The following is a 25,202-nucleotide window of genomic DNA, read 5'->3' on the forward strand; positions in this document are numbered from 1 at the left end:
CTATCCCCCCTCCCCCCCCCTTTTTTTTGGATACAGTGTCTTACTTTATCACCCAGAGTAGAGTGCTCTGGCATCATGGCTCACGGCAATCTCAAACTCTTGGGCTTAAGTGATTCTCTTATCTCAGTCTCCTGAGTAGTTGGGACTACAGGTGCCCGCCACAAGGCTTGGCTGGTTTTTCTATTTTTAGTAGAGCCAGGCTCTCACTCTCCTCACTCAGGCTGGTTTTGGACTCCTGAGCTCAAGTACTCCTCCTGCCTTGGCCTTCCCTCATGTATCTTTTCCCCTTTCCTTATTAGGGCTCATACCTGTTTGGACCCCTAGTTCAACAGTACTGCTGATACACTACATCATTATTGGTAGATTTGAGAAAAACAAAATAGTGCTTAACCAAAACCTTTTGCTGGCTTTTCACTTTGTGGATGGTAGAAATATCCACCACATCCGTATGAAATGTGGGTCAAGCAGAGTGAATCTTTCTGACATGTTGAGAAAACAAACCCAGAGAATACAGGCTGGAAAGAAGATGAGGTAGGCCTGAGAAGAAAGCTTAGGGCCGAATTTCATTTCTGTTGGTCCCTTCCATAAACTGCCAGTTTTGAAAATCATTCAGGTGTCTCTTACTCGACTGTGTTTTTACTTCATGTCCTGTGCCTTTGTTTTGTTCCTCAAAAGCCAGAGAGAAGTGTTTAGAGACTCACATACCTGTTTGCTAAGTTAACTCCTTCCAAGATGAATGGTGTTTTGTTTTAAAATAGCAGGTGTCCTCTGAATCCTGATGAAGGGCCAATTACTAAAAATGCTTATCCTGTCTCCCCTTTCTCTGTGTACACTCTCAGGGGCATCCTGCTCTGACATCAGAAAGGGAATCAGGTTAAGAAGAGGTTACAGGGGTATTGAAGAAAAAGTGGACAGGATAGAATGACCTCTACCCCCTCCCCCACCATCTTTGTTTGAATAGTTGCCTGCTTAAGGACAGTTCTTCAAAAGTTTTAATGTAAGGTCGGGCTGGGCTCAGTGGCTCACACCTGTAATAATAGCACTCAGGAGGCTATTATTACAGTGGGAGGATTCATTGAGCTCAGGATTTCAAAATCAGTCTGAGCAAGAGTGAGGCCCTGTCTCTACTAAAAACAGAAAAAATTAGCCAGGCATTGTGGTGGGCATCTGTAGTTCTAGCTACTTTGGAGCTAGAGGATCACTAGGCAGGAGGATCACTTGAACCCAGGAGTTTGGGTGAACTAGTCTGACACTAGGGCACTTTAGCCTGGGCAATAGAGTGAGACTGTGTCTCCCCCCCTCCCCCCCCAAATTCAAATGTATAAATACTTTTTAGAGAAGGAATTAAACATTAAATTCCTTGGTTTAACCTCAGTTCCTTTCATTATATGCTTTTTTGGGGGGAGGGTGAGACAGTCTTCACTCTGTCTCTCTGGGTAGAGTGCCTTGGCATTATCATAGTTCCCAGCAAACTCGTAGATTCCTGGGCTCAAGAGATCCTTCTGCCTCATCGTCCCGAGTAGCTGGGACTATAGGTGTCCGCCACAATGCCCAGATAGTTCTTCTATTTTTAGTGGAGATGTGGTCTCGCTTTTGCTCAGGTTGGTCCTGAGCTCAAGCAATCTACCTGCCTTGGCCTCCCAGAGTGAGTGGTAGGAATACAAGCGTGAACCATCACTCTCGGCCTACATTTTTTGATAGTTGAGATCACTTAATGATTCTTCCCCCTAATTTGTACACACGGACATAATCTTTATACTTGTCTTTTTTTTTTTTTTTTTTTTTTGAGACATAGTCTCACTCCATTGCCCTAGGTGAGTGCCTTGGCATTATAGCTCAAAGCAACCTCAAACTCCTGGGTTGGAGTGATCCTTTTGCCTCAGTGTCTCAAGTAGCTGGGACTACAGTGCTCACTTGGCTATATACTTGTTATTTTTATTGGCTGTTGAGTAGAATTTGATAGTCTAGCTGAGCAAATGACACTTTGTTTATTATTTTGCTGCCCAGAGTTTTAAATTTAATGATCCTCTTGTTAATATTTTTGAGCCAGTTTGTTTTGCTTTTAGATGAATTCATCCAACCAAATCAGAGGCAATGGACCATGCATGCTGCTGTTGTTGTTACATATTAATAGAATATGTTCCAGAAAAAAGATTGAACACATTTAGACGGTATATTTCAACTGTTTTCTCAGAGCTCCAGAACTGTTTTTTTAAAGTTAAGTATTTTTTGATAGTTGAATAGGCAGATTAAGGCTCCTTTAAAGTTCAGTTTGCTTTACTTTTAGCTGTATTTTTGAAATGAGATTATTCCATCAATTTGGATTAAACTAATATTTATTGAATGTTTACTGAATGTAAGACATTATGCTGGGAGCTGCAGGTGGGTGACTTGAAGGTAAGTGAGATTATCTCTGCCTCCCAGGATCTTAAAATCTGATATGGGAGAGGATGAGGAGATTGCAGGAGCACAGGAAAAAGCAGAGTAAGAAAAGTGCCCCAAAGAAGAGGTACAAAGAAGTACTGTTTCAGTGCTTGTTCAGAGGAGGGAGCATGCCCAGCCAGAGGGGAGATTAGGAGAGCCTTCATGGAGGAGATGACATTTGAACTGGCTTGTGAAGGATGGCTAGGATTTCCATGGGAATGGGGGGCGTGGCAGGAAGAGAGCACAGGATGAGCACACTCTCACAAATGGGAAGGCTTGGGATGTGTGCACCGGCCAGCAAGGAATTTAGTGTGATCAGTGGGTCCATCGGTGCAGCGCTTGGGAGATGAAGCTGGAGAGGTAGGTTGGGAGTTCTGTGGTACCAGGCTGAATGTTTTGAGAAGTCACATGCAAAGTTTTCTTTCCTTCTGTCCATTTTTAAATAGTATTTCTAAATAGTTTTTGTGTGCTTTGTGTTTTAAAAAGTTATGTGGTGATTCCTACATAGTTCCATTGTGTTAAATGTTAGAGTATGAAAAAATATTTTTACCTTTTCAAAAGCTTGTCTTTTGTATAGGATAACTAACTTATTTTCTTCATTAGTATTTAGAAATCTTCTCTTCATGACCAGCAGGAGTTATGTGGCTTCATTTTCTTCTAGCCTTTTTTCTCTCCCTTATGTAATTAACTTTCTCCCATCTGGAATGAATCAATGTGTTTGGTGCGAGGTATAGGTCTAAGTTAATTTTCTCTGCAGTGAGTTCTATTATCTTACTGGAGTTTATTAAATACGATTTATTTATCCATGTGTTGTACTTCAAGTTTATCTTTACTTGGTTTTGGCAGTTTTTGCTCATTTCTAAAATTGCTTTTTAACCCACTCTTATGTAGGTTTCTTTTTTGGGGGGTTTTTTTGAGACAGAGTCTCACTCTGTTGCCCCTGGTTAGAGTGCTGTGGCATCATAGCTTGCAGCAACCTCAAATTCTTGGGCTCAAGCGATCCTCTTGCCTCAGCCTTCTGCCACTGTTAGGTAGTTTTGATAGTCATGTATATATTTTTTGAATTTGTTAGGGTTGAAGAAAACTTTGAAAATTTTCGTGGAATATCTTTCTATTTATTAATGTCTTCCTCTTTTTTTCCTGTTATGGCAGCAGTTCTCAACCTGTGGGTCACTACCCACAGGAACTGTATTAAAGGGTCGTAGCATTAGGAAGGTTGAGAACCACTGTGTTATGGTATTATAGTTTCTTCTCAATAATTCTATGTGTCCAGAGCTCATATTTCAAATACTTAATATTTTGATGTGATTGACCATTTTTTAGTTAATATTTTTCATCTTGACTATGGTTTGATTTGTATGAATTGTTTATATCCTGCAGCTTTGTTAAATTTGCTTATTTGTTAAATTCTAGTAAAATTTTTTAATTACATTTCTAGGCTTATTAGCATTATCTGCAAAACAGCTTTTAAAATGCAGTTATTTTATAATTGTCTTGCATTGCTCTCAGTAACTGTTCTTGGCTTCCCAAGGATTTTCTGGGTCAAGGACTGTTCTTTCCAAGGGGCCATGAAATAGGAAGCAGCTACCCAGTTTTATAGAAGCAGGGACTGTTAGGGTTGGATGAGACGGTACACATCCTCTAGCTCTGTGTCTTCATTTGAGAGATGTGAAAACCAGACCCAGAGAGGAAAAGGAACTTGCCAGAGTTCACACTCCTGGAGTGGAGGGAGCTGTTTGAGCTTTTTCCTGACTTATTTTCTTATTGTATATATATTACAGTACATTTGGGACCCTTGCTTGAATATTTTTCAAGTTTATCCAACACTGAATTTTGGCAACTTTACTCAATATCCTAAAGAAAATATTTTCAAGTAATAACCTGAAGGTCTGGGGAAGGTATACTCTCCTAGGTGGTTGAGGGAAAAGATAATAGGGAAATGGGGAAATGAAAGGGTATTTTAGTCCTTAATCCTTAGTAGGAGGGCCTATTTTTAAGCTTCATAATGTCAGTTTTAAAAACAGTAGTTTTCAAAATAACCACAAACAAAAGTCCCCTTAAAGTGCTGCCTTTCTGGAATTGACCTGTTTTGAGGTTTAACTGTTATCAAGAAGGATTCATAATCTTGAATGTACTTAAGTATATTTACTTTTTGGGCCAACTGGAACAATTGAATGAGTCAACCACATGGGTTCTAGATTCAGGTTAATTCTTGAAATTTGGGGATTTGTAGGGAGAAGACATGACTGATTAGCCCATCATTGTTCTAAAAAGTTTGTCTGGATCAGGTTAATTGTGTTTCCTTCTTTTTTTTTTTTTTATTGTTAAGTCATTGCATTAGTGCAATCGCCTGTACTGTTTCCTTCTTTATTGAGTTATAAATTGCATACCCAGGTTTTTAAACAGGTAGGAACCTCACCATATTTGAGAGTCCTGAGTCAAAATTGTTTGCCCTCTTTGGTTTCATACCACCGTTCAATAAGTCATCCTACAAGAATGTCCTTAACTCAGGAGGCCTTAGAAGTTAACAAGAATTCTGACCTCACTGTAGACCTTTTGTGTAAAGGCTTATTCAAATCCAGATTGAAATCCTACTAAAATGGCAGCCTATGTATATATTTCAGCTCTTCTTTGTCTTAGAGTCTGTAGAATAGTGGGGAAATAGGAAGAAAGAGCTGCTTAACATTTCAATAATTATTAATGATAGAAAATTTATCCTGCTTTTTTGGCACTCATTTGTGTCCACTGATAAAACTTGGTTATTGCAACTAAGGAAAGATTCCATTTCACTAAAGGAAAGACCAATGGAACATTTGGGCTAAACTTTCTTTTTAAATAAGAGGGGGGGCAGGGGGGCCGCACCTGTGGCTCAAAGGAGTAGGGCACGGGCCCCATATGCCAAAGGTGGCAGGTTCAAACCCAGCCCCAGCCAAAAACTGCAAAAAAAAAAAAAAAAAAAAATAAGAGACAGGATCTCACTATATAGCCTAGGCTGGAGTGCAGAGGCCCAGTCATTGCTCACTGCAGGGTAAAATGACATGGGCCCAGCTGATCCTCCCACCCTAGCCTCGCAAGCAGCTGGGACTACAGGCACATGCTACCAAGCATGGGTAGTTTTAAAAAAATTTTATGTAGAGACAGGGTTGTATTATGTTGCCCTGGCTTGTCTCAAACTCTTGGCCTCAAGTGATCTTGCCTCAGCTCCACAAAGTGCTGGGGTTAGAGGCATAAGCCAGTGTGCCTGGCCCAGCCCTTGACACATTAGTTTAGCTAGAGATTGCAACACTTTTATTATTTTGTTGGAACATTCCTCCTTCTTCTTTTTTTTTTTTTTTTTCCTGAGACAGTCTCACTTTGTCACCCTGAGTAGAGTGCTGTGGTGTCATAGCTTACAGCAGCTTTAAACTCTTGGGCTCAAGAGATCCTCTTGCCTCAGCCTCTCGAGTAGCTGGGACTACAGGCAACCACCATAATGCCTGACTACTTTTTTAGAGCTGGGGTCTTGCTCTTCCTCAGGCTGGTCTTGAACTCATGAGCTCGAGCAATCCACCTGCCTTGGCCTCCCAGAATGCTAGGATTATAGGCATGAGCCACTGTACCTGGCTAGAACATTCCTTCTAAAATATAGTCTCTTTGCCTTGTTTTATTTTGGTAACTAAACTCATGCTGGGTTAGCCATAAATGTAACTTGCCATATTTCTATTTCTGAGTGTTCTAAATCACTGAATAATTTAAAAAAAAAAAAGTCCTGAAGCATTTCCAAATAAAAAAGCTATAACATATTTATTAGGGGAAGTCAAGGGGGGAGAGAGTTAATGAGGAAAGTGCCAAAAACCACTAAGAAGTATTTTGGTTGTATTGAATAAAGATTTAGCTTGGAATGCAGTCACAGGGAAGAGTTTTTAGATTCCTGAATGATGGTAAGAGGTGGAGGGAACACAGTATAAGCAGAAATCAGTAGTTCTGGAGGTAGGGAGGGCTTGAATTACTGGAGGCTTGGGTTCCTGGAGGACCTGGAACAATTTCTGAGTAAGTTCCTTTTGTGATAGACAAGGCTGCATCTCTACCTGCGTGTAGGACCATGGCTGTGAATCTGTGAGGTAAGAATGGGTCCTTGCTATCACACCACGGCACTCTACCCAGGGCAACAGCTCGAGACTGTCTCAAAAAAAAAAAGGAGTGGATCCTAATGAAGGGAGGAAGAGTAGAATAACATCAGAAGATATGAAACTTATTGCTAAAGGATGTCAACTGGAAAAATAGCTGTCTTTTTACTGAAGGCCTATCTTGTCTCTTTACATTTATTATCATCAGTTTGTACTAAAATTCTGCAAGAAAGGTCGTAGTAGTCTGTTATACAAATGAAATGGAGTTTAGGGAAGTTAAGTCATTTCACAAGGTTGCCTAACTAGTAAGGGGAGAGCTAAGTTTAGAACCCAGGTCTGTTCTACTTCCCGAGACTGTAGAACACTAGAGGTCTTTGTAGAACTAAGCTTTCCAAAATTGTAGCAGCTAGCCATATGTGGCTATTTAAATTAATTAAAATTAAGTAATGTTTCTAAATTTTCACTAGCCATATTGCAAGGGTTTAGTAGCCATGCGGAGCTAGGGGCTTCTGTATTGGGCAGCACACCAGGGTGTCCAGCCTTTTTTCTTCCCTGCTGTACATTGGAAGAAGAAATGTTGTCTTGGGCCACATATCAATTACACAAACACTAAGGAAAGCTGATGAGCCAAAAAAAGTCCATGCATAATTTCTGTCACCGCAGATAAAACAAGCCTTAAATAATCTGCATGTGGGTTGCAGGTTGGACACCCCTGGAATGCTACCATCACTGCAGAAAGTTCTATTAGTGCTGGGTCTATATGTCAGTCAATTGTGGCCTTTAATTGTTTTGTTTTTCCTTTTGTTTTGCAAAGGAGAAGATCCAAGCCTTCAGACTGATTGGTGGGATTTCCCAAGCCCCACACTCTGCCTTAAAAAAATGAACAGAATGGAATTGTGTAAATGGAGTGATTTCCCTTCTCTCACAGCTTTGCCTGGCCTTTAAACTAGATTCTTTCTCTGAAAGCACAGCTCTATGTTTTCCCAAGTTCAAAGGGCATGTCCAGATTAGTTTCCCCCACGGAAATGAAAGATGTTTGTTGGAAAGGAATTCCATTCTTAATGTATGAAATAGCACTTGGATTTCCTCTGTTCTTTCTGGGCCTTCCTACCAAGCACTTTGTAATTGAACTTGCGGCTGCTAACCATTTGTCTTCCAAGTAAGACTAACTTCAGAACAGTTCAAATGACAGAGGTATGTATACTTTTAATGCAAGCAGCTGCCTTTTATTTGCTGTTGATTCAAATGGCATTTGTGTTAGGGTCAAATAGATTTAGATTATGACCAAAATCACAACAATAGATTTCTTTCTTTCTTTCTTTTTTTTTTTGCAGTTTTTGGCCAGGACCCGGTTCAAAATGGGCCACCACCGATATATGGGGCCGGCGGCCTACTCCTTGAGCCACAGGCGCCACCCCACAATAGATTTCTAATTTGTGTGTTAATATTAAGATGTATTTCATTCATTGAAATGATGCTTTATTTAGTACAAACCTAATACATGTCAGGCATTGAATTGCAAGATGGACTAAAAGGACATGAGGTGCTGAAAATTGAAAAAGATGCAGATGTTGTAGGCAAGTTGAATGCATTTTAAGTTCTTGTCTGAATTGTCAGTATTTGCATCCACATAGCTACCCATTTAGTCTTGAAATTCAGTAAAAGCCTCAGTTTGAATCATACCTCTGAAGTAAAGTGAAGAATCTTGTGTAAATGTCCTTTTGGTAGATGCTATTAAAGATATTTGAATGATAGACTCCAGTGTTTAAATGACATTCCGAAGTGTGTGCATGTTTGACAGCAAAAAGGAGTCATTGTAGTAGGGTAATATTTTAGGAAGCCTAAATGTGATATTTAATTTCAGCATAACTAACAGACTTTTGGTTTAAAAAGTTGTCTTTCAGAAACTGAGAAATTAATGTTTTGGCTTCTTTCTTTTTTTTTTTTTTATTAAATCATAGCTGTGTACATTGATATATTCATGGGGCATCATTCACTAGCTTCACAGACTGTTTACCAAGTTTCACATATACCCTTGTAAGATGCACTGCTGGTGTAATCCCACCAATCCCCTTCCCTCTACCCACCTCCCCCCACCCTCCCCTCCCTTTCCCCCTTCCCCCTATTAATGTTTTGGCTTCTTAAAGAAATGTGAATGTCATGTGCCATGAATATGTTGAGAGAGATTAGAAATGGGGAAATTGGAATGATGGCAAGGTGTCCAGGGAAGCACCTGCTCCCTGAGAGTCAAAGGCTGGGGTGGTACTTAGACTTTAAAGATGAGGGGAAGAGCTGGAAGAGGCCTCTGGAAATTCTGACATCTGGTCTTTGTAACTGACTGACATCACGTGGTGTGGAGTAGAGCCCCCAGAGGACTCTCTGTATTGTTTTGTAGCATAGGATCTAATTTCTAGAAAGTTGAGAATAGGCTTTTGTCAGTTTTGGAGTTGCAGGCTGGTCTGAGAAGGCGGCTGTTCATCTCTCAGAGTGGTGCTTGTTTTGGGTGCCCACAGTGCAGTGAGAAGCCCAGTTTCCCAATCAGGTTTTTTTTTTTTTGCAGTTTTTGACCAGGGCTGGGTTTGAACCCACCACTTCTGGTATATGGGGCCTGTGTCCCACAGGCGCCACCCCTCAATCAGGTTTTGAATGAGACTTTTTACCTGCCCAAGTGCTGCATTTAAGTCCAGAGACTAATAACCCTTCTCCTAGAGAGGGCTGAAAGTCTCCAGGCTTCACAATTTTTAGGCTTCAGTGCCTGTGGAGTAAAAGAACTCCTTTCCTGTTGCAGCTGTTAACTTGCCACATAACCACTCTGTGTCCCAGGTTTTTCTCTGCAAACCTGGGGATGATGGTGGTGACTTCCTGGTCTTCAGGGTTTCTGTATGAGCTCCACACTTCCAAGCTCAAAGTAGATATTAAGGAGATTATATTTTATTGTTGGAAGGAATCTTAGTGATCTTCTGTTGTAATCCTATCTTTCATCAGAGAAGGAATCTAGGACTATAAAGAACTACTAAGAAAAGCCAGCCATGTCACACAGCAGGTTCTGTTTTGAACTTTGTGACTTTTAAGAAACATAGCCTGAAGGCTGTACGGCACAGTGGAAAGACTTTGGAGCCAGCAGACAGTTAGAATCCCGACCTGGCTCATACTGTCTGTGTAATCTGGTGCAAATTCTTTCACATGTTTACGTCTGTTTCCACGTCTGTAAACTGGGTATAATAACACTCACCCAGCAAAAAGTATTCACAGAAACTGTTTGTGTAGACTGCTTTTAATAATTAACATTACTAAAGGTTTCCCAGTCCAGGGGAGAGGGTGAGAAGGAGAAAAAATTCCCACCTTCCAAAGTACTTCCAATGGTTGAACTCTTCAGCTGTTTTTTTATCCATACAGAATTAGAATAGAGACAACACCGGGCATACTTGCAATTTTTTAGTATGTGCAGGAAGTGAAAGAATTATTTTCAGTGAAACAGGAGTCTGCAAAAGGTACCTAGGAAACAACTGCCACACAGTACATCCCAATATAGACTCCTCTCAGCTTCTCTAGGACAACCATCTGCCCTGACAGGCACCGCTCGGGAAGCTCAGCTTTCTTCTCAGAGTTAAGGAGGATTTCCTCTGTGTGTGTGGGTCGGCCGGGAGGGGTGCAGTTCAGGGGTAGTCACTTGCCTTTGTGGCATAACTGGAAGGTGATGATCTCTTCCTGTGGCAGAAGCCAGATGTCTGGGATCATGGTTCACCCAGACGTCTTCTGAGTGGACTCTGGCCTCTGTTCATACCCTGTCTTCTACTGGGGATTCCCTTCTCCACTGACAATGTATGATGTTCAAATCCTAATCCTACATCAGAGCTCAATTTGTAGGTCACATCTTCTGTGAATCCATCACAGACCTCTGCTCAGCCCCTCTCCAGGCAGCGGTCATCTGCTCCAAATCCCATACGTGTACTCTGTGTATATCCTGTCACACTTTAGAAGTTTGTGTAACTCTGTCCAGTTAGACTGGCCCTGGGGAAGCCTGGGGCTGGATCTTACTCATCCTTATCTCTAATAGATAGATAGCATGTTTCTTAGCATCTGGTTTGGTAAAGTTTTGTTGATGTAAAGATCGAGGGCTGAAGACTCTTCGCCAAAGGACAAGGCTCAGACAATCCCTGTAAAAATCTGACTTTGATTTTTATCAGTGGTTGATTATTTTCAGTTTATAATATCTTGGGCATAGAGGGCCACAGTGTTGGTGATAATCATAGCATTTGTTCCGTGAGTCTCTGTATACTCTTCTTGCTTGTATAGTCACTTATTTCCTCACTTAACCACATGTGGCATATGGGGTATGTGTTTACTTGGTAGATAAAACCCCCCGGATTCTGGTTAAAGAACTTATACAAACCACATAGGCAGCTCTGAGTGCCCCATAGGCCTTTGGATTGCTTTTCAACCAACAGTCCCTTCCTAGCCGTGAGGCAGAAGCATTTGGGAAGCATGTCCTGGTGGTCCCTATTACGTGGTGCCTGGCACAGAGGAAGGCTCTGAGCACATTACAGATTGGTGAGCCTCTGCACGCTGAGCTGCAAACTTATCCCTAGCAAATGCTGGTTTCCTTGATGGATATGTGACATCAATAGCTGAATTTATATGGCACCTGGTGGCTTTTCACACGCCCCCACCACGCCTCTCCAGGGACTGGGATAGGACAGATGGCCACAGACACAGGATTCTCAGCTCTGCATCCTCTCTGCAAATCACATTTGGGGGAAAGTTAAGTTTGTGCAATAACACAATTTTGGTAACATGGTTTCATGCTGCTGGTAAGTTGTTTAGCACTCTGGGTAAATCACACTTCAGCAGAACTCATTTGGGAACAAAGTTTAATTTCACTGTAGGTGGCTGTGATTCCCACCCACCAGTCTTCCCACTCCTCCTAATACATCAAGGCTGATAAGGTGAACGCTGTGCTAAGCCAGCCTATTTCTGGGTCCAGCATAGAATTTCATTATATTAGTCATCTTTTTCTCTACCAAACCCTTTAATTCTTTCTCTCCCAAGTATAGCCACTTGTCCTTAGAATGGAAGAGATGGAAAAGATCATGATAGTTTAACCTCCTAAAGAAATCAAGGCCCAGCGAGACTGCCCAGCCTGTTGGGTTGTCTTTTGGCTGGTGAAGACCTGAATCGAGAGCCACAGATCTTCTTTCTAGTGTGAGGGCCCTTGTCTTCCGTCCTACCCCATTGCCCACTGTAAGCTATGTCTTATGACTGGAGGCGGTCTGTGACCCACCACCCCCTCCTTTTTGGGGACAGGGTTCTACTAGGTTGGAGTTAAGTGGAGCGATCATAGCGCATTGTAGCCTTAACCTCCTGGGCTCAAGTGATCCTCCTGTCTCAGTCTCCTGTGTAGCTAGGACCACGTGCATTACTGCCATGCCTGGTTAATTTTTTTCCTTCTGTTTTTTTGTAGAAAACAAGGTCTTACTATGTTGCCCAGGTTGAGTTTTAACTCCTGGCCTCAAGTGATCCTCCTGCCTTGGCCTCCCAAAGTGCTGGGATTATAAGGGTGAGCTACCACGCCCAGTCCAGTTTGAAATGAATGAAAGCGAATACTTGTTCATTGGTAAATACCCTCAGCATAGGACAAATTATTATAATTTCTCATTAATTCTTACATTTTCTCTCATATCTTTGGTAAGGGCCATTAAATTCTTGACAGATTTCTTTACAGTCATGTGTAGACTAGAGGTTAACCCTTTGATAGACTTTAGCTTTTAGGAAAAAGGAAATATGGAGGATAATTAGTATATTTGGTGGGAGAGAAAAATAGTTTTAACAGTTAATCTGTTTTGCTCTTTGCCTGTAAACATCATCAGATCTTGATGTTTCTTTCTTTCTTTGTATTTTTTTTTTTTTTTTTTTGAGACTGAGTCTCACTCTGTTTCTCCAACTACAGTGCCATGTGGTGTCATAGCTCATAACAACCTCAAACTCCTAAGCTCAAGTGATTCTCTTGCCTTGCTTCAGCCTCTGGAGTAGCTGAGACTATAGGCGCCCACCACACCAACTGGTTAGTTTTTCTATTTTTATTAAAGATGGGGTCTTGCTCTTGCTCAGGCTGGTCTTGAACTCCTGAGCTCAAGCAATCCACCCGCCTTAGCTTCCCAGAGTGCTAGGATTACAGGTGTGAGCCACTGCACCTGGCTTAGCCAGATTTTGATGTTTCAAATGTGGCAGACAGATATATAACCCAAAGGCAGGTGGCCAGACTGCCAAAGATAGTAAAATGTAACAGTACGTCTAATGAAGCCGGAAAAAATTTCTCAGTTGTCAGAGAAGTTCCAGTGTTCTACAGTCTCTTGCTAATGAATCTGGGTGACTTTGGGAGTTCAGCAGCTGGTGTTTGATCAACTGGTCTCTGGTCCTCTCTTCTCAGGATGGTTGTACTCTTTGTCTAAGTGGGAGCTTTTGGGAGAGACACACATGCCAGGCCAACCAGAGAGGACTAACTGACCTGCACTGGGGTGATATACACGTATATAGCAGGTATCCCAGTTGTAACCAAGCTGAAGATTGTAATTCTCCTCTTCTGCACAGTATCTCACACTAGTAGATGGTCAGTGTTTATTGATTTCTTGGTTAAAAAAAAAAAAAGTATTCCTTGACTACAAAGATCTCAAGTTTTTTTCTTTTTTTTTTTTTTTTTGGCCAGGGCTGGGTTTGAACCCGCCACCTCTGGCATATGGGGCCGGCGCCCTACTCCTTGAGCCACAGGTGCCGCCCAATCTCAAGTTTTTTTCTAATTAAGAGGAAAAGGAGATACTAACTATTCTGTGGTCCCCACAAATACAACTGTTTTGACTCTTAGTGGGGGTTTTTGCTTTGTGTCATACGAGTGGTCTCTGGAGACAGACAGCTGAGGTTATGATCCTGGCACCACCCCTGAACTAGTTTTCTGACTAGTAAATGTGGAGATAATAATACCTAACTTGTAGTATTGTTTTGAGGGGTTAATAAGGTCCTTAGCATGACACCTAACTCATAGTAAGCCCTCGATACAATATTTTCATTTCATTTGTGGTTTCTCCCTCTTGTTTTTTTGCCAGTGCTTGGGGGCTTATCTTTCCTTGAATGTTGAAGGCAGATATTATTTTGACCACTGTCTTCCCTGGAAAAAAGCTCTAGGGGGACTATTCACAACCTACCCAGGAAGCTGTTCACTTGGGGAGGGGGTATAGTGATCTTTAAACATATCTGTTTTGATTCATCACCTATATGAGCTTTTGGCGATCAAGAATTCAGCCTTGGTTCGGCACCCGTAGCACAGTGGTTATGGTGCCAGCCACATACACCAAGGGTGACGGGTTCGAACCCAGCCCGGGCCAGCTAAACAATGGCAACAACAACAAAAAAAATAGTGGGCGGGTGGCGCCTGTGGCTCAGTCGGTAAGGCGCTGGCCCCATATACCAAGGGTGGTGGGTTCAAACCCGGCCCCTGCTGAACTGCAACCAAAAAATAGCCGGGCATTGTGGCAGGTGCCTGTAGTCCCAGCTACTCGGGAGGCTGAGGCAAGAGAATCGCTTAAGCCCAGGAGTTGGAGGTTGCTGTGAGCTGTATGATGCCATGGCACTCTACCAAGGGCCATAAAGTGAAACTCTGTCTCTACGAAAAAAAAAAAAAAAAATAGTGGGCGTTGTGGTGGGTGCCTATAGTCCCAGCTACTTGGGAGGCTGAGGCAAGAGAATCACTAAGCCCAAGAGTTTGAAGTTGCTGTGAGCTGTGATGTCACAGCACTCTACTGAGGGTGACTTAGTGAGACTCTGTCTCAAAAAAAAAAAAATTTAGCCTTGATATCCCATCTTAATCTAAGACGTGCATCTAGCATGTGCTAGATGGTCAGTAAACGTGTAATGAATGAAAGCTGGCATTAGTTGAGAGGGCACATGTGGGACTAAAGTTTCGTTCAATTCAGTTTTCATTGGTATCAAATACAATGTTATATGCATTGAGCTTCTGGATAACTATTCTTAAAATTATGTTTCTTTTTGACTATTAAGACTGGACTGATTGGGACCCCCATATGAGACCAAGAGGTGTAGCTTCTGCTTAGGTTGTTGCTGGTAATGTGTTTAATATAGGGCTCTGGCATCAAGGAAATTGGGAGTACGTGTGTATTATCTGGTCATCTAGAGTTTGGTTACTTGATTGTTATGGTGGGTGTGGATGTCATAAACATACTGGTGGTTCGAGGGCCTGAAAGTGTTAAAGCTCCTCTGAGAATAGCCCAAGCAACTCCCAGGAAGTAGCTTCTGAGGCAGGATGTGGCAAACCAGTGGGTAAATGAGAGCCCTTCTTCTTTGGAAGAAAAGGAAGTAGGTGGGGAGAAGTGAAGAGGAAGAGGTCAGTGGACAAATCTTTTTATCTGCTGCTGTAGGAACGTGCCAGATAGGCCCTGCAGAATTTTGACCCAGAGTGACCAAGGTGCTAAGAATGCTAATTTTTCCCCACAGCTAATGTCTAAACTTTAATATGCAGCATAATATTGTTTCAGTAGATTTTATTTTCTAATCTTGATCATTGGTATATTCTTTAGTGCCTTTTGAAGATTCATAGTGCATGTGGCATGTCATACAAAATCACTCTCTTTTTCTAACCAAGAAAAAACAGAAAAGATATATTTTTTTAGGAAAGTGTCTTTAAAATATGTTTACCTATTTATCCATTTCAGATTACATTCTTTTTTTTTTTTTTTTGTAGAGACAGAGTCTCACTGTACCGCCCTTGGGTAGAGTGCCAAGATGTCACATGGCGCACAGCAACCTCTAACTTTTGGGCTTACACGATTCTCTTGCCTCAGCCTCCGAGCAGCTGGGACTACAGGCGCCCGCCACAACACCCGGCTATTTTTTTGTTGCAGTTTGGCGGGGGCTGGGTTTGAACCCGCCACCCTTCGCATATGGGGCTGGCGCCCTACTCACTGAGCCACAGGAGCAGCCCTCAGATTACATTCTTGTCCACTCTCTTTCCAGGTGCTCATAAAAATCCCTTGTGATAAGAGGACAAAAGTCTGCAGAAGAGAGATTATGTTCAAGGTTAGATGACCAGTTACCTGCAGAACTGACAGAGGATTCCATGCCTCCTGATTTCAAGTTTAGGGTTATCTCACATTTTTGATACCTTTAATAGTATATAGGGGCTCTGCGCCTATACTCAGTGGTTAGGGCACCAGCCACATAGACCAAGGCTGGTAGGTTTGAACCCAGCCCGGGCCTGCTAAACAACAATGGCAATAGCAACAGAAAAAATATGCAGGTGTTGTGGTGGGCGCCTGTAGTCCCAGCTACTTGGGAGGCTGAGGCAAGAGAATCACTTAAGCCCAAGAGTTTGAGGTTGCTGTGAGCTGTGATGCCACAGCACTCTACCCAGGGCTACATAGTGAGACTCTGTCTCAGAAAAAGAGAGCATAGTTTATACATTATAGGCACATTATTATTTGGGGATAAAAATAGCCCTTAAGGATCCAGTAAAGTATGTATGAAATGAAATATGTGAAGGGCGGCACCTGTGGCTCAGTTAGTAGGGCGCCGGCCCCATATACCGAGGGTGGCGGGTTCAAACCCGGCCCCAGCCAAACTGCAACAACAACAACAAAAAAATAGCCGGGTGTTGTGGCGGGCGCCTGTAGTCCCAGCTACTCGGGAGGCTGAGGCAAGAGAATTGCTTAAGCCCAGGAGTTGCTGTGAGCTGTGTGATGCCATGACACTCTACCGAGGGCCAAAAAGTGAAACTCTGTCTCTACAAAAAAAAAGGAAAGGAAATAGGTGAACTGAATTTGGTGAGCTTCACTGTCGCTGCAAAAGCAACAATGATTTATAAACTTGTTGCATAGATAGCAATAATGTATATCAGAATTGTGTTTAGGAATTGGCTCTGGAACTATGGTTAGATATGTGGACACACCTTCACCTTTTGGATGGGTTGGTATACATAATGGGCTGAATTTGGCTGTACTGTTAAAAGATGTTTTAGAGGTAATTCTTTGACCTAGGTAAAGAAAAGATTAAGCACCTAAAGAAAAGTCCCAGAGGGCTTTCAGGACCTGGAAAGCCAACCTCTGCAGGTTTTAGACTTCAGATTTCTGCACAGTTCTTCCACTCAAGGAAGCCAGTATCTTCTGAATTTGGCAGCTCTTAGCTCCATTTCTTTGAAGGTTTCAAACTATAATTTTACACTCACTCAAATGTCTACTTTGCATGAGCACATTATGGGTGATTTGGCCCAAAAGCTGCATACTTAAATTGCATCCTAGTCAAATTGGTATCTTGCACCCATTTTAGGTGTTTAAGTATTAAAACAAAAATTCTTAATGGCAATTCTTAATTTTTATTTATTTATTTTGAGACAGGGTCTCAACTGTGTGCCCAGGCTGGAGTGCAGTGTCTGTTCACAGGCATGAGCATAGTACACTGCACACTTGAACTACTGGCCTCAAGCCATCCACCTACCTCAGCCTCCAGAATAGCAGGGACTATGGTTGCACGCCACTGCGCCTGGCTCTCCCAGCAATTTTTAGAAGCTAGGATGTCAAGCTGTTCTTTGCTAAACCCCAAATGTCCTGAGGCCTTCTAGGCTGGTGTCTTGGACCATCTTGATCAGGAGAATAAGCCTGACTGTTCCCTTCTTGGTGTATGACGCTGCATTTTCTTTAGTAGGGCTGCTACAAGCATCAAAAGGAAACAAAACAAAATGTCGTAGGTCAGACTTACGGCAATTAACCCGCTCTAGCCAAAATGAAAAATTTCTTGATGTTTAAAGCTTTGACCTCTGTGTGTCTATTGATAATATACTAAAACAAATTATGGACTTAAGTGACAAGAGGAGAGTTTAGTTAGCATGAAAATATTTCTCACTGCAAATTCTCACCCATTTCTGTAGAGTAGGCTTTTTTTATTGTTTATCATATACCTTACCCTGGGTTAAATCCCACTTTAGGGGATACGTCCAGCCTAGTTGAGAATATGAGCAGACAGTTGCAAGGCAGTGTGACAAATGCTCTAACTTTGATGTGTGGTACAACACAGGCTGTGAGAACTCAAAGGGTAAGTGCCTGCCTTTGCCTCAAGATTCAAAGCAGGAATAGTGGCCTTCCTTTGGGTTTTTGGGCTCTCCTTTTAGCCTTTATACTTGCCCTTTTGGTTCTCTGCGTTCATGGCTATGGTCACCATCTTAGATTGCTGAGCCTGCCTCAGGCCTCTTACAAGTTTCTGGCCTATTGGTCACCCACATGCTGAGTAGCTCCAGGTGTACAGCCTGCAGGTAAATCTTCAACCCAGCTTGTCCAGACAGTACATTTATAATTCTCTTGTGCCCTATAATGACTTCTGATACTTACTCCCTGCAGTTAAACCAGGTTAAGAGCACAGTCCTTCATAAGACTGCCCTCACTTCAGATACCAGCTACAAACTTGGGGGTTCCCTGTTTCACGCACTTCTGATGAATTGACTACAAATTTGGGGCTTTCCACTACCCACTCAGGCTCTATAATTTGCTAGTACAACACATAAAACTCAGGAAAGTGCTACAGTTTTTTTTTTTTTAGAGACAGAGTCTTACTTTGTAGCCCCTGGTAGAGTGCTGTGCTGTCACAGCTCACAGCAACCTCCAGCTCTTGGGCTTAGGTGATTTCATGCCTCAGCCTCCTGAGTAGATAGGAATACAGGCACCCGCCACAACGCCCGGCTATTTTTTTGTTGCAGTTTAGCAGGGGCTGGGTTCGAACCTGCCACCCTTGGTATATGGGGCTGGCACCCTACTCACTGAGCCACAGCGCTGCCCCAGGTCTCTTTTTTTGAATTATTAAAAAATTTTTAATGTTAGTGCTAATTAGGATTGTAATTTTATTGCAGCAAAAGGAAACAATCAGGACCAGCCCAAAGAAGAAACATACAGGATGAAGTCTAGTAGGGTCCTAAATGCAAAGCTTCTGGTATCCTGTCCTGATAGACTTGGGGCACATCACTCTCCTAGTACATTGATAGGTAACAATATGCACAGAGTATTGTTAACCAGGGAAGTCCATCTGAGCTTCAGTGTCCGGAGTTTACTGGGGCTTTATTACATAGGCATGACTGATCGAATCACTGGCTGTGTGACTGAATTCAGTCTCTAGCGCTCTCTGCTCCCTGTGGGTTAAGCTGCCTCACATGTTTCCAAGCCCTGACCCTCTGATCACGTGGTTGACCTCTCTGGTCTAGCCAGCCCTCAACCTGTGTCAGCTCCTGAAGCAAACTGTGTAGGGGCCCACCATGAGTCACCTTCTTAGAATCAGGGCCCACCATTCTTATCACTGGAGAAATTCCAAGGATTTAAATTGCCTCCCAGTGACTGAGGACAAAGGCCAGACAAATTATTTACTATACAACAGCCTCCTACTCCCAAAGCTGTCTAGTCCTCTTCTTTGTGATACTGTAAATAACATTTCCCTGGCTACCCAGCCAGCAACTGGAATCATCCTCAGCGCCTACCTCTCTCTCTCCATATCCAGGTAATTACCCGGTCTTGCCCTCCCTAACTTCATCCTCTGTCCATTTCTTCTCTATTGCCTGGCTGCTGTGGTGGACAAGCTGTCATCTTCCCTTGTTTTCCTTGACTTCAAGCTGACTTCCCTGCCTTGTTGTCCCGCCTCTATGCTCTTAAGTTGTCAGACTCTTGGTTCCAAAATATGAAACTGATCTTGTCACTTTCTTACTTCAGAATTTGCTGTTGTAGAACAAGTGTGTATGTTATAATTCCATCTTTGCAAAACAAAAACATACTATATATACTCATTGGAAATGTACTTAGAAGAAATCTAGAAGAGTATATATTCAACAGTTTTAAAAGTAGTTATCTAAAAAAAAAAGTAGTTATCTAAGGGAAAATGGAACATAGAGTTTTACTTTTAGACTATATATTTCTGGACTAGTATTTTTTTTTTTTTTTTTGTAATGGACATGCATTACTTTTTTATGCCTGGTAAAATTACAGAAGTCTAAAATATCCTAGCTCCCTGTTCTCCCAAACCTAACTCTTTAGCATGGGTGCCATGCTCTTCGTGGTCTAACCCCAGCTTACCTACAGCCTCATCTCAGCGCTGTCCTGACGTACCTACTCTCTGGCCATTTGGAACGGCTTATAACTTTCAGTGTCATTTTACATGAGCTGATGCTCAAGCCTGGACCTCTTTTCTCTTCCCATCTGCTGCAAAAACTGATATTCTTCAAGACTAAACTTAGCCATTACATTTTATGACCTTCACTTTCCCTTTCTCATCTTAGAATTGGGAGTCCTTTCTCTCTGTTCCTATATCCTCCCATGCCCACCTCCCTGGTAGCATTTTGCCTCTCCTGCTGTAGCTCTACTTGTTAGGACCCTTTCCTGTGTTTGGCTTGCACTGTGATACCTCCTCCGCCTGTCGTCTGTCTGTGTATCTTCTCCCTCCCTGTCTCTCACATACACACGCACACACTGGGATAGTCTTGTGAGGGCAGGGGTCTTGTCTTCATGTGCGTCTTCCTAGGCCATGGCACATACAGCGCCGTCACAGAGTGAGTGCTCTGTAATAAATCCTCATTGCATTTTCACACTGTAGGCATAAATGGATATAAGCCAGATGTCCACTCAAGTTCCCTATCCTGTGTCCTCCTCCAGGTTAGAACAGTCCTGGAGGTTCACATTCTCATGGTCAGTTTTTCTACGGGACCCAGGTTTCCCTTTCTATGCCTTTTCTCTTTTGGTTCTGTGTTGAACCATCCTCAAGTTTGGCCCCTTTTCCCAGGTTTCCACCAAACAGTAAGAACAAATATGCTCAGAGCTACTTGTGTGCAAGGCAGGTTGGGCTGCAGGGCTGGGGTGGAGGGTGTATTACATTATAGCAGTACAGATAACTTAAGGTCTAATGGTATTAGGTATCTTTGGTCTTAAATGACCTTTACCACCCTGGTCTGTCTGTCTGGTCTATGATATTACTTCTTCCAGGGAGGGTTTACTTTACCAGGCAAATGGCTGCTGATTTGATGGCCTGGCTAGCAGTATATTTCACCTGCAGTTTAAGAAGTTGCGTGCCTAAGTGAGCACCTGTGTGCACTTCAGTCCTGATGGTGAGATCAGGATTCCCTGAGCAATGCTAGAAAGCAGTCTGGCGCTGGAGTTTTCCCCAGAGGTGATATGTGTTCAGAGATGAGATATTCTGACCCTGTCCTGTATGTACTTTGAGCAGGGAGAACAGTCCAGCTGTAACAAACATGCTGTTCTTCTATATAAGACGGAGACCAGGACTGGTGAATTGAAGATTTCTCAGCATAGACCAGAATTGAGACACATTTTGAGTGCTGTTTCCTCTGCTGTTTCCTGCCCTTAGGTGTGCTTCTGGGCACTGGCTGTTGACCTTTTATATTGGGCCTCAACTGTTCTCATGGTTTTGGGTTATGAGATCTAAGATTGGGTCACATTGAATCCTGTACCTTCTCCCTCGTAGAAGAGCAACCTATGCCCCTGATTCACAGGGCAGCATGGGCAATTTCATTACACAGGGACTTTCTAAAAGGTCTTTTTCTATATCAGCTTCTCAAGAACAGGGAATGAGTAATGCCCAGGACATCATCTTTCTAAGGCACATTCAGCCAGCTTGTCCTTTCAGACACAGCCAGCTATATACCATTTTGTGATTTTGTGGCTACCACAAGGCCCAGGCTCCATTTGTTTTTGTGATGGTGACCACATACTTATCGGATTTTGCTGCCTGGGTTGCCTTTGTTGCTTTCTTTTCAGTACTCCCGGCCCCCTCCTCTACATCCTTCCCACCCACAGTACCCTGGCTCTTTAGTGGTCTGCAGCAGTTTTACGGCTTGTACCAGCAGTGTCTTTACTCTTCCCTCCCCACTCCAATCAAAGTGTGTCAGCCTTGGGTAGATTTAATTTATTGTCCTTCCAGGAACCTTTACATTTTAGCAAAGGTTCTTTACCTTTTTATTTTTTTTTCCCCCGAGACAAATTCTCACTCTTCTTCCCCACGGCTAGAGTGCTGTGGTGTCAGCCTAGCTCACAGCAACCTCAAACTCCTGGGTTCAAGCAATCCTCCTGCCTCAGCCTCTGGAGTAGCTAGGACTATAGGTGCCTGCCATGATACCTGCCTAATTTTTCTGTTTTTGGTAGAGACGGGGTCTTGCCTTTGCTCAGGTTGCTCTCAAACTCCTGAGCTCAAGGGGTCTTCCCACTTTGGTCTCTCAGAATGTTAGGATTACAAATGTGAGCCACTGTGCCTGGCCCACAATTCTTTACCTTAAGGAGTGAATCACAGTAATGGGGGAAATGTCTGGTATTCAGGATGAACTGGTAGAGGGTTTTGTTTAAAGGACATTATTAGCTCTTAAACACAGTGTGGAGAAAAGATCAAAATTTGGAGTTCCAACTCTGGCTGTGTAAGTTACTTAAATGCTTCCGGCTTCTATTTCCATATCTATAAAGAGGGAGCAGCATACCTATGTTTTTTTTTGCAGTTTTTGGCCGGGGCTGGGTTTGAACCCGCCACCTCCGGCATATGGGGCTGGCGCCTTATTCCTTTGAGCCACAGGTGCTGTCCCGACCTATGTTTTAATGGTGTTTTGAGGATTAAATGAGTTAATAGATATACCGTGCCCAGCATTTAAGAAGGTCATCTCTTCAACTGTATCTAAATTTTTTTTTTTTTTTTTTGAGACAGAGTCTTACTATGTCACCCTCGGTAGGGTGCTGTAGTGTCATAGCTCACAGCAACCTGAAACTCCTGGGCTCAAGTGATTCTCTTGTCTCAGCTTCCCTAGTAGCTGGGACTACAGGTGCCCGCCATAACACCTGGCTATTTTGTTGTTGTTGTTGTTTGTTTGTTTAGTAGGCTCAGGTGGGTTTGAAGGTACCAGCACCCGTGCATGTGGCTGGCGCCCTAACTGCTGAGCTACAGGTGCCAAGCCAACATCTAAATTTTTATTCTTTACCGGACTATATCCCTCTTTTGTCACTATCAAGTAAAGGTGGTATTTCTTTTTGTCTTTTATCTTCTGATCTTTTTTTTCTCCCTCCTAACTCCATCATTTTTCTTTTCTGTGCTTCTCCAGAAGACTGATCCTTTAGAAAATAGTTCATTTGTGGCTAATAGGAAACACATTTTGGCCATTGCGGCAGAAGGAATTATATTGGCGATTCTTTCAGGGAACAATCTGACACCCTCTGCTCTGATTCAGAATGTTGTTCAATATTTGAGAAGAGTCAGTGTGAGTGGGTGGTCCCATTATGCGTGTGCGTGTGTGTGTATCAGTGTGACTATCTGCAGAAATGTGTTGTGGGAAGGTAATTTATATGATTTTAGAAACCTGTTTAATTCCGAGGGGTAAGTTGCTTTTTGTTCTGTTTTAAAATAATAGGAATATGTGATTTTTATTCATCTCTCTTTAAGCAAACGTGTTTTCTTAAAAAAAAAAATTGTTTATTGACTTGGAAACTACCTGATTTAAAGGGGAATGAAAAATAAACACCTGTGCTAATTCTCAGTTTCTTATATTTTTTAAAGCTTTATTCCTCTAATACAGTGGTTCTCAACCTGTAGGTCCCGACCCCTTTGTGAAAATGAAAATACATCCTGCATATCAGATATTTACATTACAATCATAACAGTAGCAAAATTACAGTTATGAAGTAGCAACAAAAATGATTTTATGGTTGGGGGTCACCACAACATGAGGGACTATATTAAAGGGTTGCAGCATTAGGAGGCTTTAGGAAGGGTGAGAACTGCTCTAATACATATTCCTTGCTTCTAATATTCTTAATCCTAATTCCATACCATTGTCCACAGAATAGCCCCTACTAGAACGCTATTTATTCTCTTATTTATTCTCTTTTGTTATCTAAATTGTTTTTTTTTTTTTTTTTCTTTTTGAGACAGAGTTCCATTATGTCACCCTCGGTAGAGTGCTGTAGCGTCATAGCTCACAGCAACCTTAAACTCTTGGGCTTAAGCAATTCTTTTGCCTCAGCCTCCCAAGTAGGTGGGACTACAGGCGCCCGCCACAATGCCCGGCTATTTTTTTTTTTAATAATTTTTGTTTGTTTGTTTTTTGCAGTTTTTGGCCAGGGCTGGGTTTGAACTTGCCACCTCTGGCATAAGGGGCCGGTGCCCTACTTTTTTGAGTCACAGGCGCCGCCCCCCAGCTATTTTTTGTTGCAGTTGTCATTATTGTTTTAGCTGGCCTGGGCCGGGTTTGAACCCACCAACTTTGGTGTATGTGGCTAGCGCCATAACCACTGTGCTATGGGTGCCGAGCCCTACATTTTTTTTTTATGACTAAGCACAATGGCTTAGGCCACATAGCGTGGGCAACATAGCAAGACCATGGGCAACACAGCAAGACCTTGTCTCTAAAGAAAGAAAAAAAATTATCTGGGCATACTCGTAGTCTTAGCTACTCAAAAGCCTGAGGCATGGATTCCTTGAGTCTAGGAGTTCAAGGCTAGAGCAAGCTATGATCACCCCACACTGCACTCCAGCCTGGGTGACAGAGTGAGATCCTATCAAACAAACAAGTAAAAATTTAATGTATGGGGCGGCGCCTGTGGCTCAGTGGGTGGGGTGCCGGCCCCATATACCGAGGGTGGTGGGTTCAAACCCAGCCTCTGCCAAACTGCAACAAAAAAATAGCTGGGCGTTGTGGCGGGCACCTGTAGTTCCAGCTACTCGGGAGGCTGAGTAAAGAGAATTGCCTAAGCTCAGGAGTTGGAGATTGCTGTGAGCCGTATGATGCCATGGCACTCTACCAAGGGCAATAAATAGTGAGACTCTGTCTCTACAAAAAAAAAAAAAAAAAAATTAATGTATCATTCTAGACCAATTCAAGTCTCATATCCCTACAAAACTTACTCTGATTATTCCAGCATATTTTGAACTATGCAGGCATCTGTATCCTAGGTATTTTGTGAGAATTATGGGAACTGTAGGAAAATCCTTGCCCCAAAAGTCTTTTGGGGGCGGTAGGTTGTGAAGCCATGATGGTAATAATTAGTTACATTGTGCATTTTCTCCAGGTGATTTATTGCATGAACACACGAAAATGCAAGAATTTAAAAAACTTCTATTCCATCCCAGCAACTCATTTCATTTATCTGTGTTTTCTTCCATTACTTGCTCAAATGCATTCACTTTTTTCTTTCATGAGCAGTTCAGTTTTTTATTCTTTTTCATCTAAGAGTCATTGTCAAAATTTCTGATGCCTTACTTCTCCTGAGACCCAGTTTCTCCATCTCTAAAATCAGGGGTTTAGACTAAATTCCCTGTAAGATAATCATGAATTATCTTATGCTTGTAGAGTAGTTCACAGTTGTTCAAGCATTTGTATTGATAGGCTTTTTGGTAACCACAAGGGGTTGCGTGAACACTCATCTCTTCCTCTTTTTACATATAGTGAAACTGAGGCAAGGTGAGAGTGCTTTCCCAAAGTCACCTGGTGCTTTCATGACAGAGCCCGAGTTCCCGCAGACCCTGGTCCTTTTACTTCTGGCTTGGGTTTTCCTCTGGCAATTCTTGCTGCCTGCCCTGTGAGAATTCTGAGTATCAAGATAGTCAGAAATAAGTGAAAGCTCTCATGGTATCTTAGGTGTTTGAGCTTAGTTT

The 25,202-nt window shown here is 42.5% G+C and overlaps 1 protein-coding gene across 2 annotated transcripts in view; it reads left to right on the forward strand.

The window, feature by feature from the left end:
- Window positions 1–25,202, forward strand: part of MAP2K1 (mitogen-activated protein kinase kinase 1) — an 83,129-nt gene that overhangs the window by 6,310 nt on the left and 51,617 nt on the right. The window contains exon 1 of one of the 2 annotated variants that reach the window (XM_053596096.1): window positions 2,726–2,784. The exons of the other annotated variant lie outside the window; for it this stretch is intronic. Within the exon in view, the coding sequence (XP_053452071.1) occupies window positions 2,771–2,784 (14 nt within the window). The 5' untranslated portion in view covers window positions 2,726–2,770. Of the gene's footprint in view, window positions 1–2,725; window positions 2,785–25,202 lie in introns of those variants that run through there. 2 annotated transcript variants of the gene reach the window in all.

The sequence above is a fragment of the Nycticebus coucang genome, chromosome 6 (assembly GCF_027406575.1).
Source record: "Nycticebus coucang isolate mNycCou1 chromosome 6, mNycCou1.pri, whole genome shotgun sequence".
In the NCBI taxonomy this organism is placed as follows: Eukaryota; Metazoa; Chordata; class Mammalia; order Primates; family Lorisidae; genus Nycticebus; species Nycticebus coucang.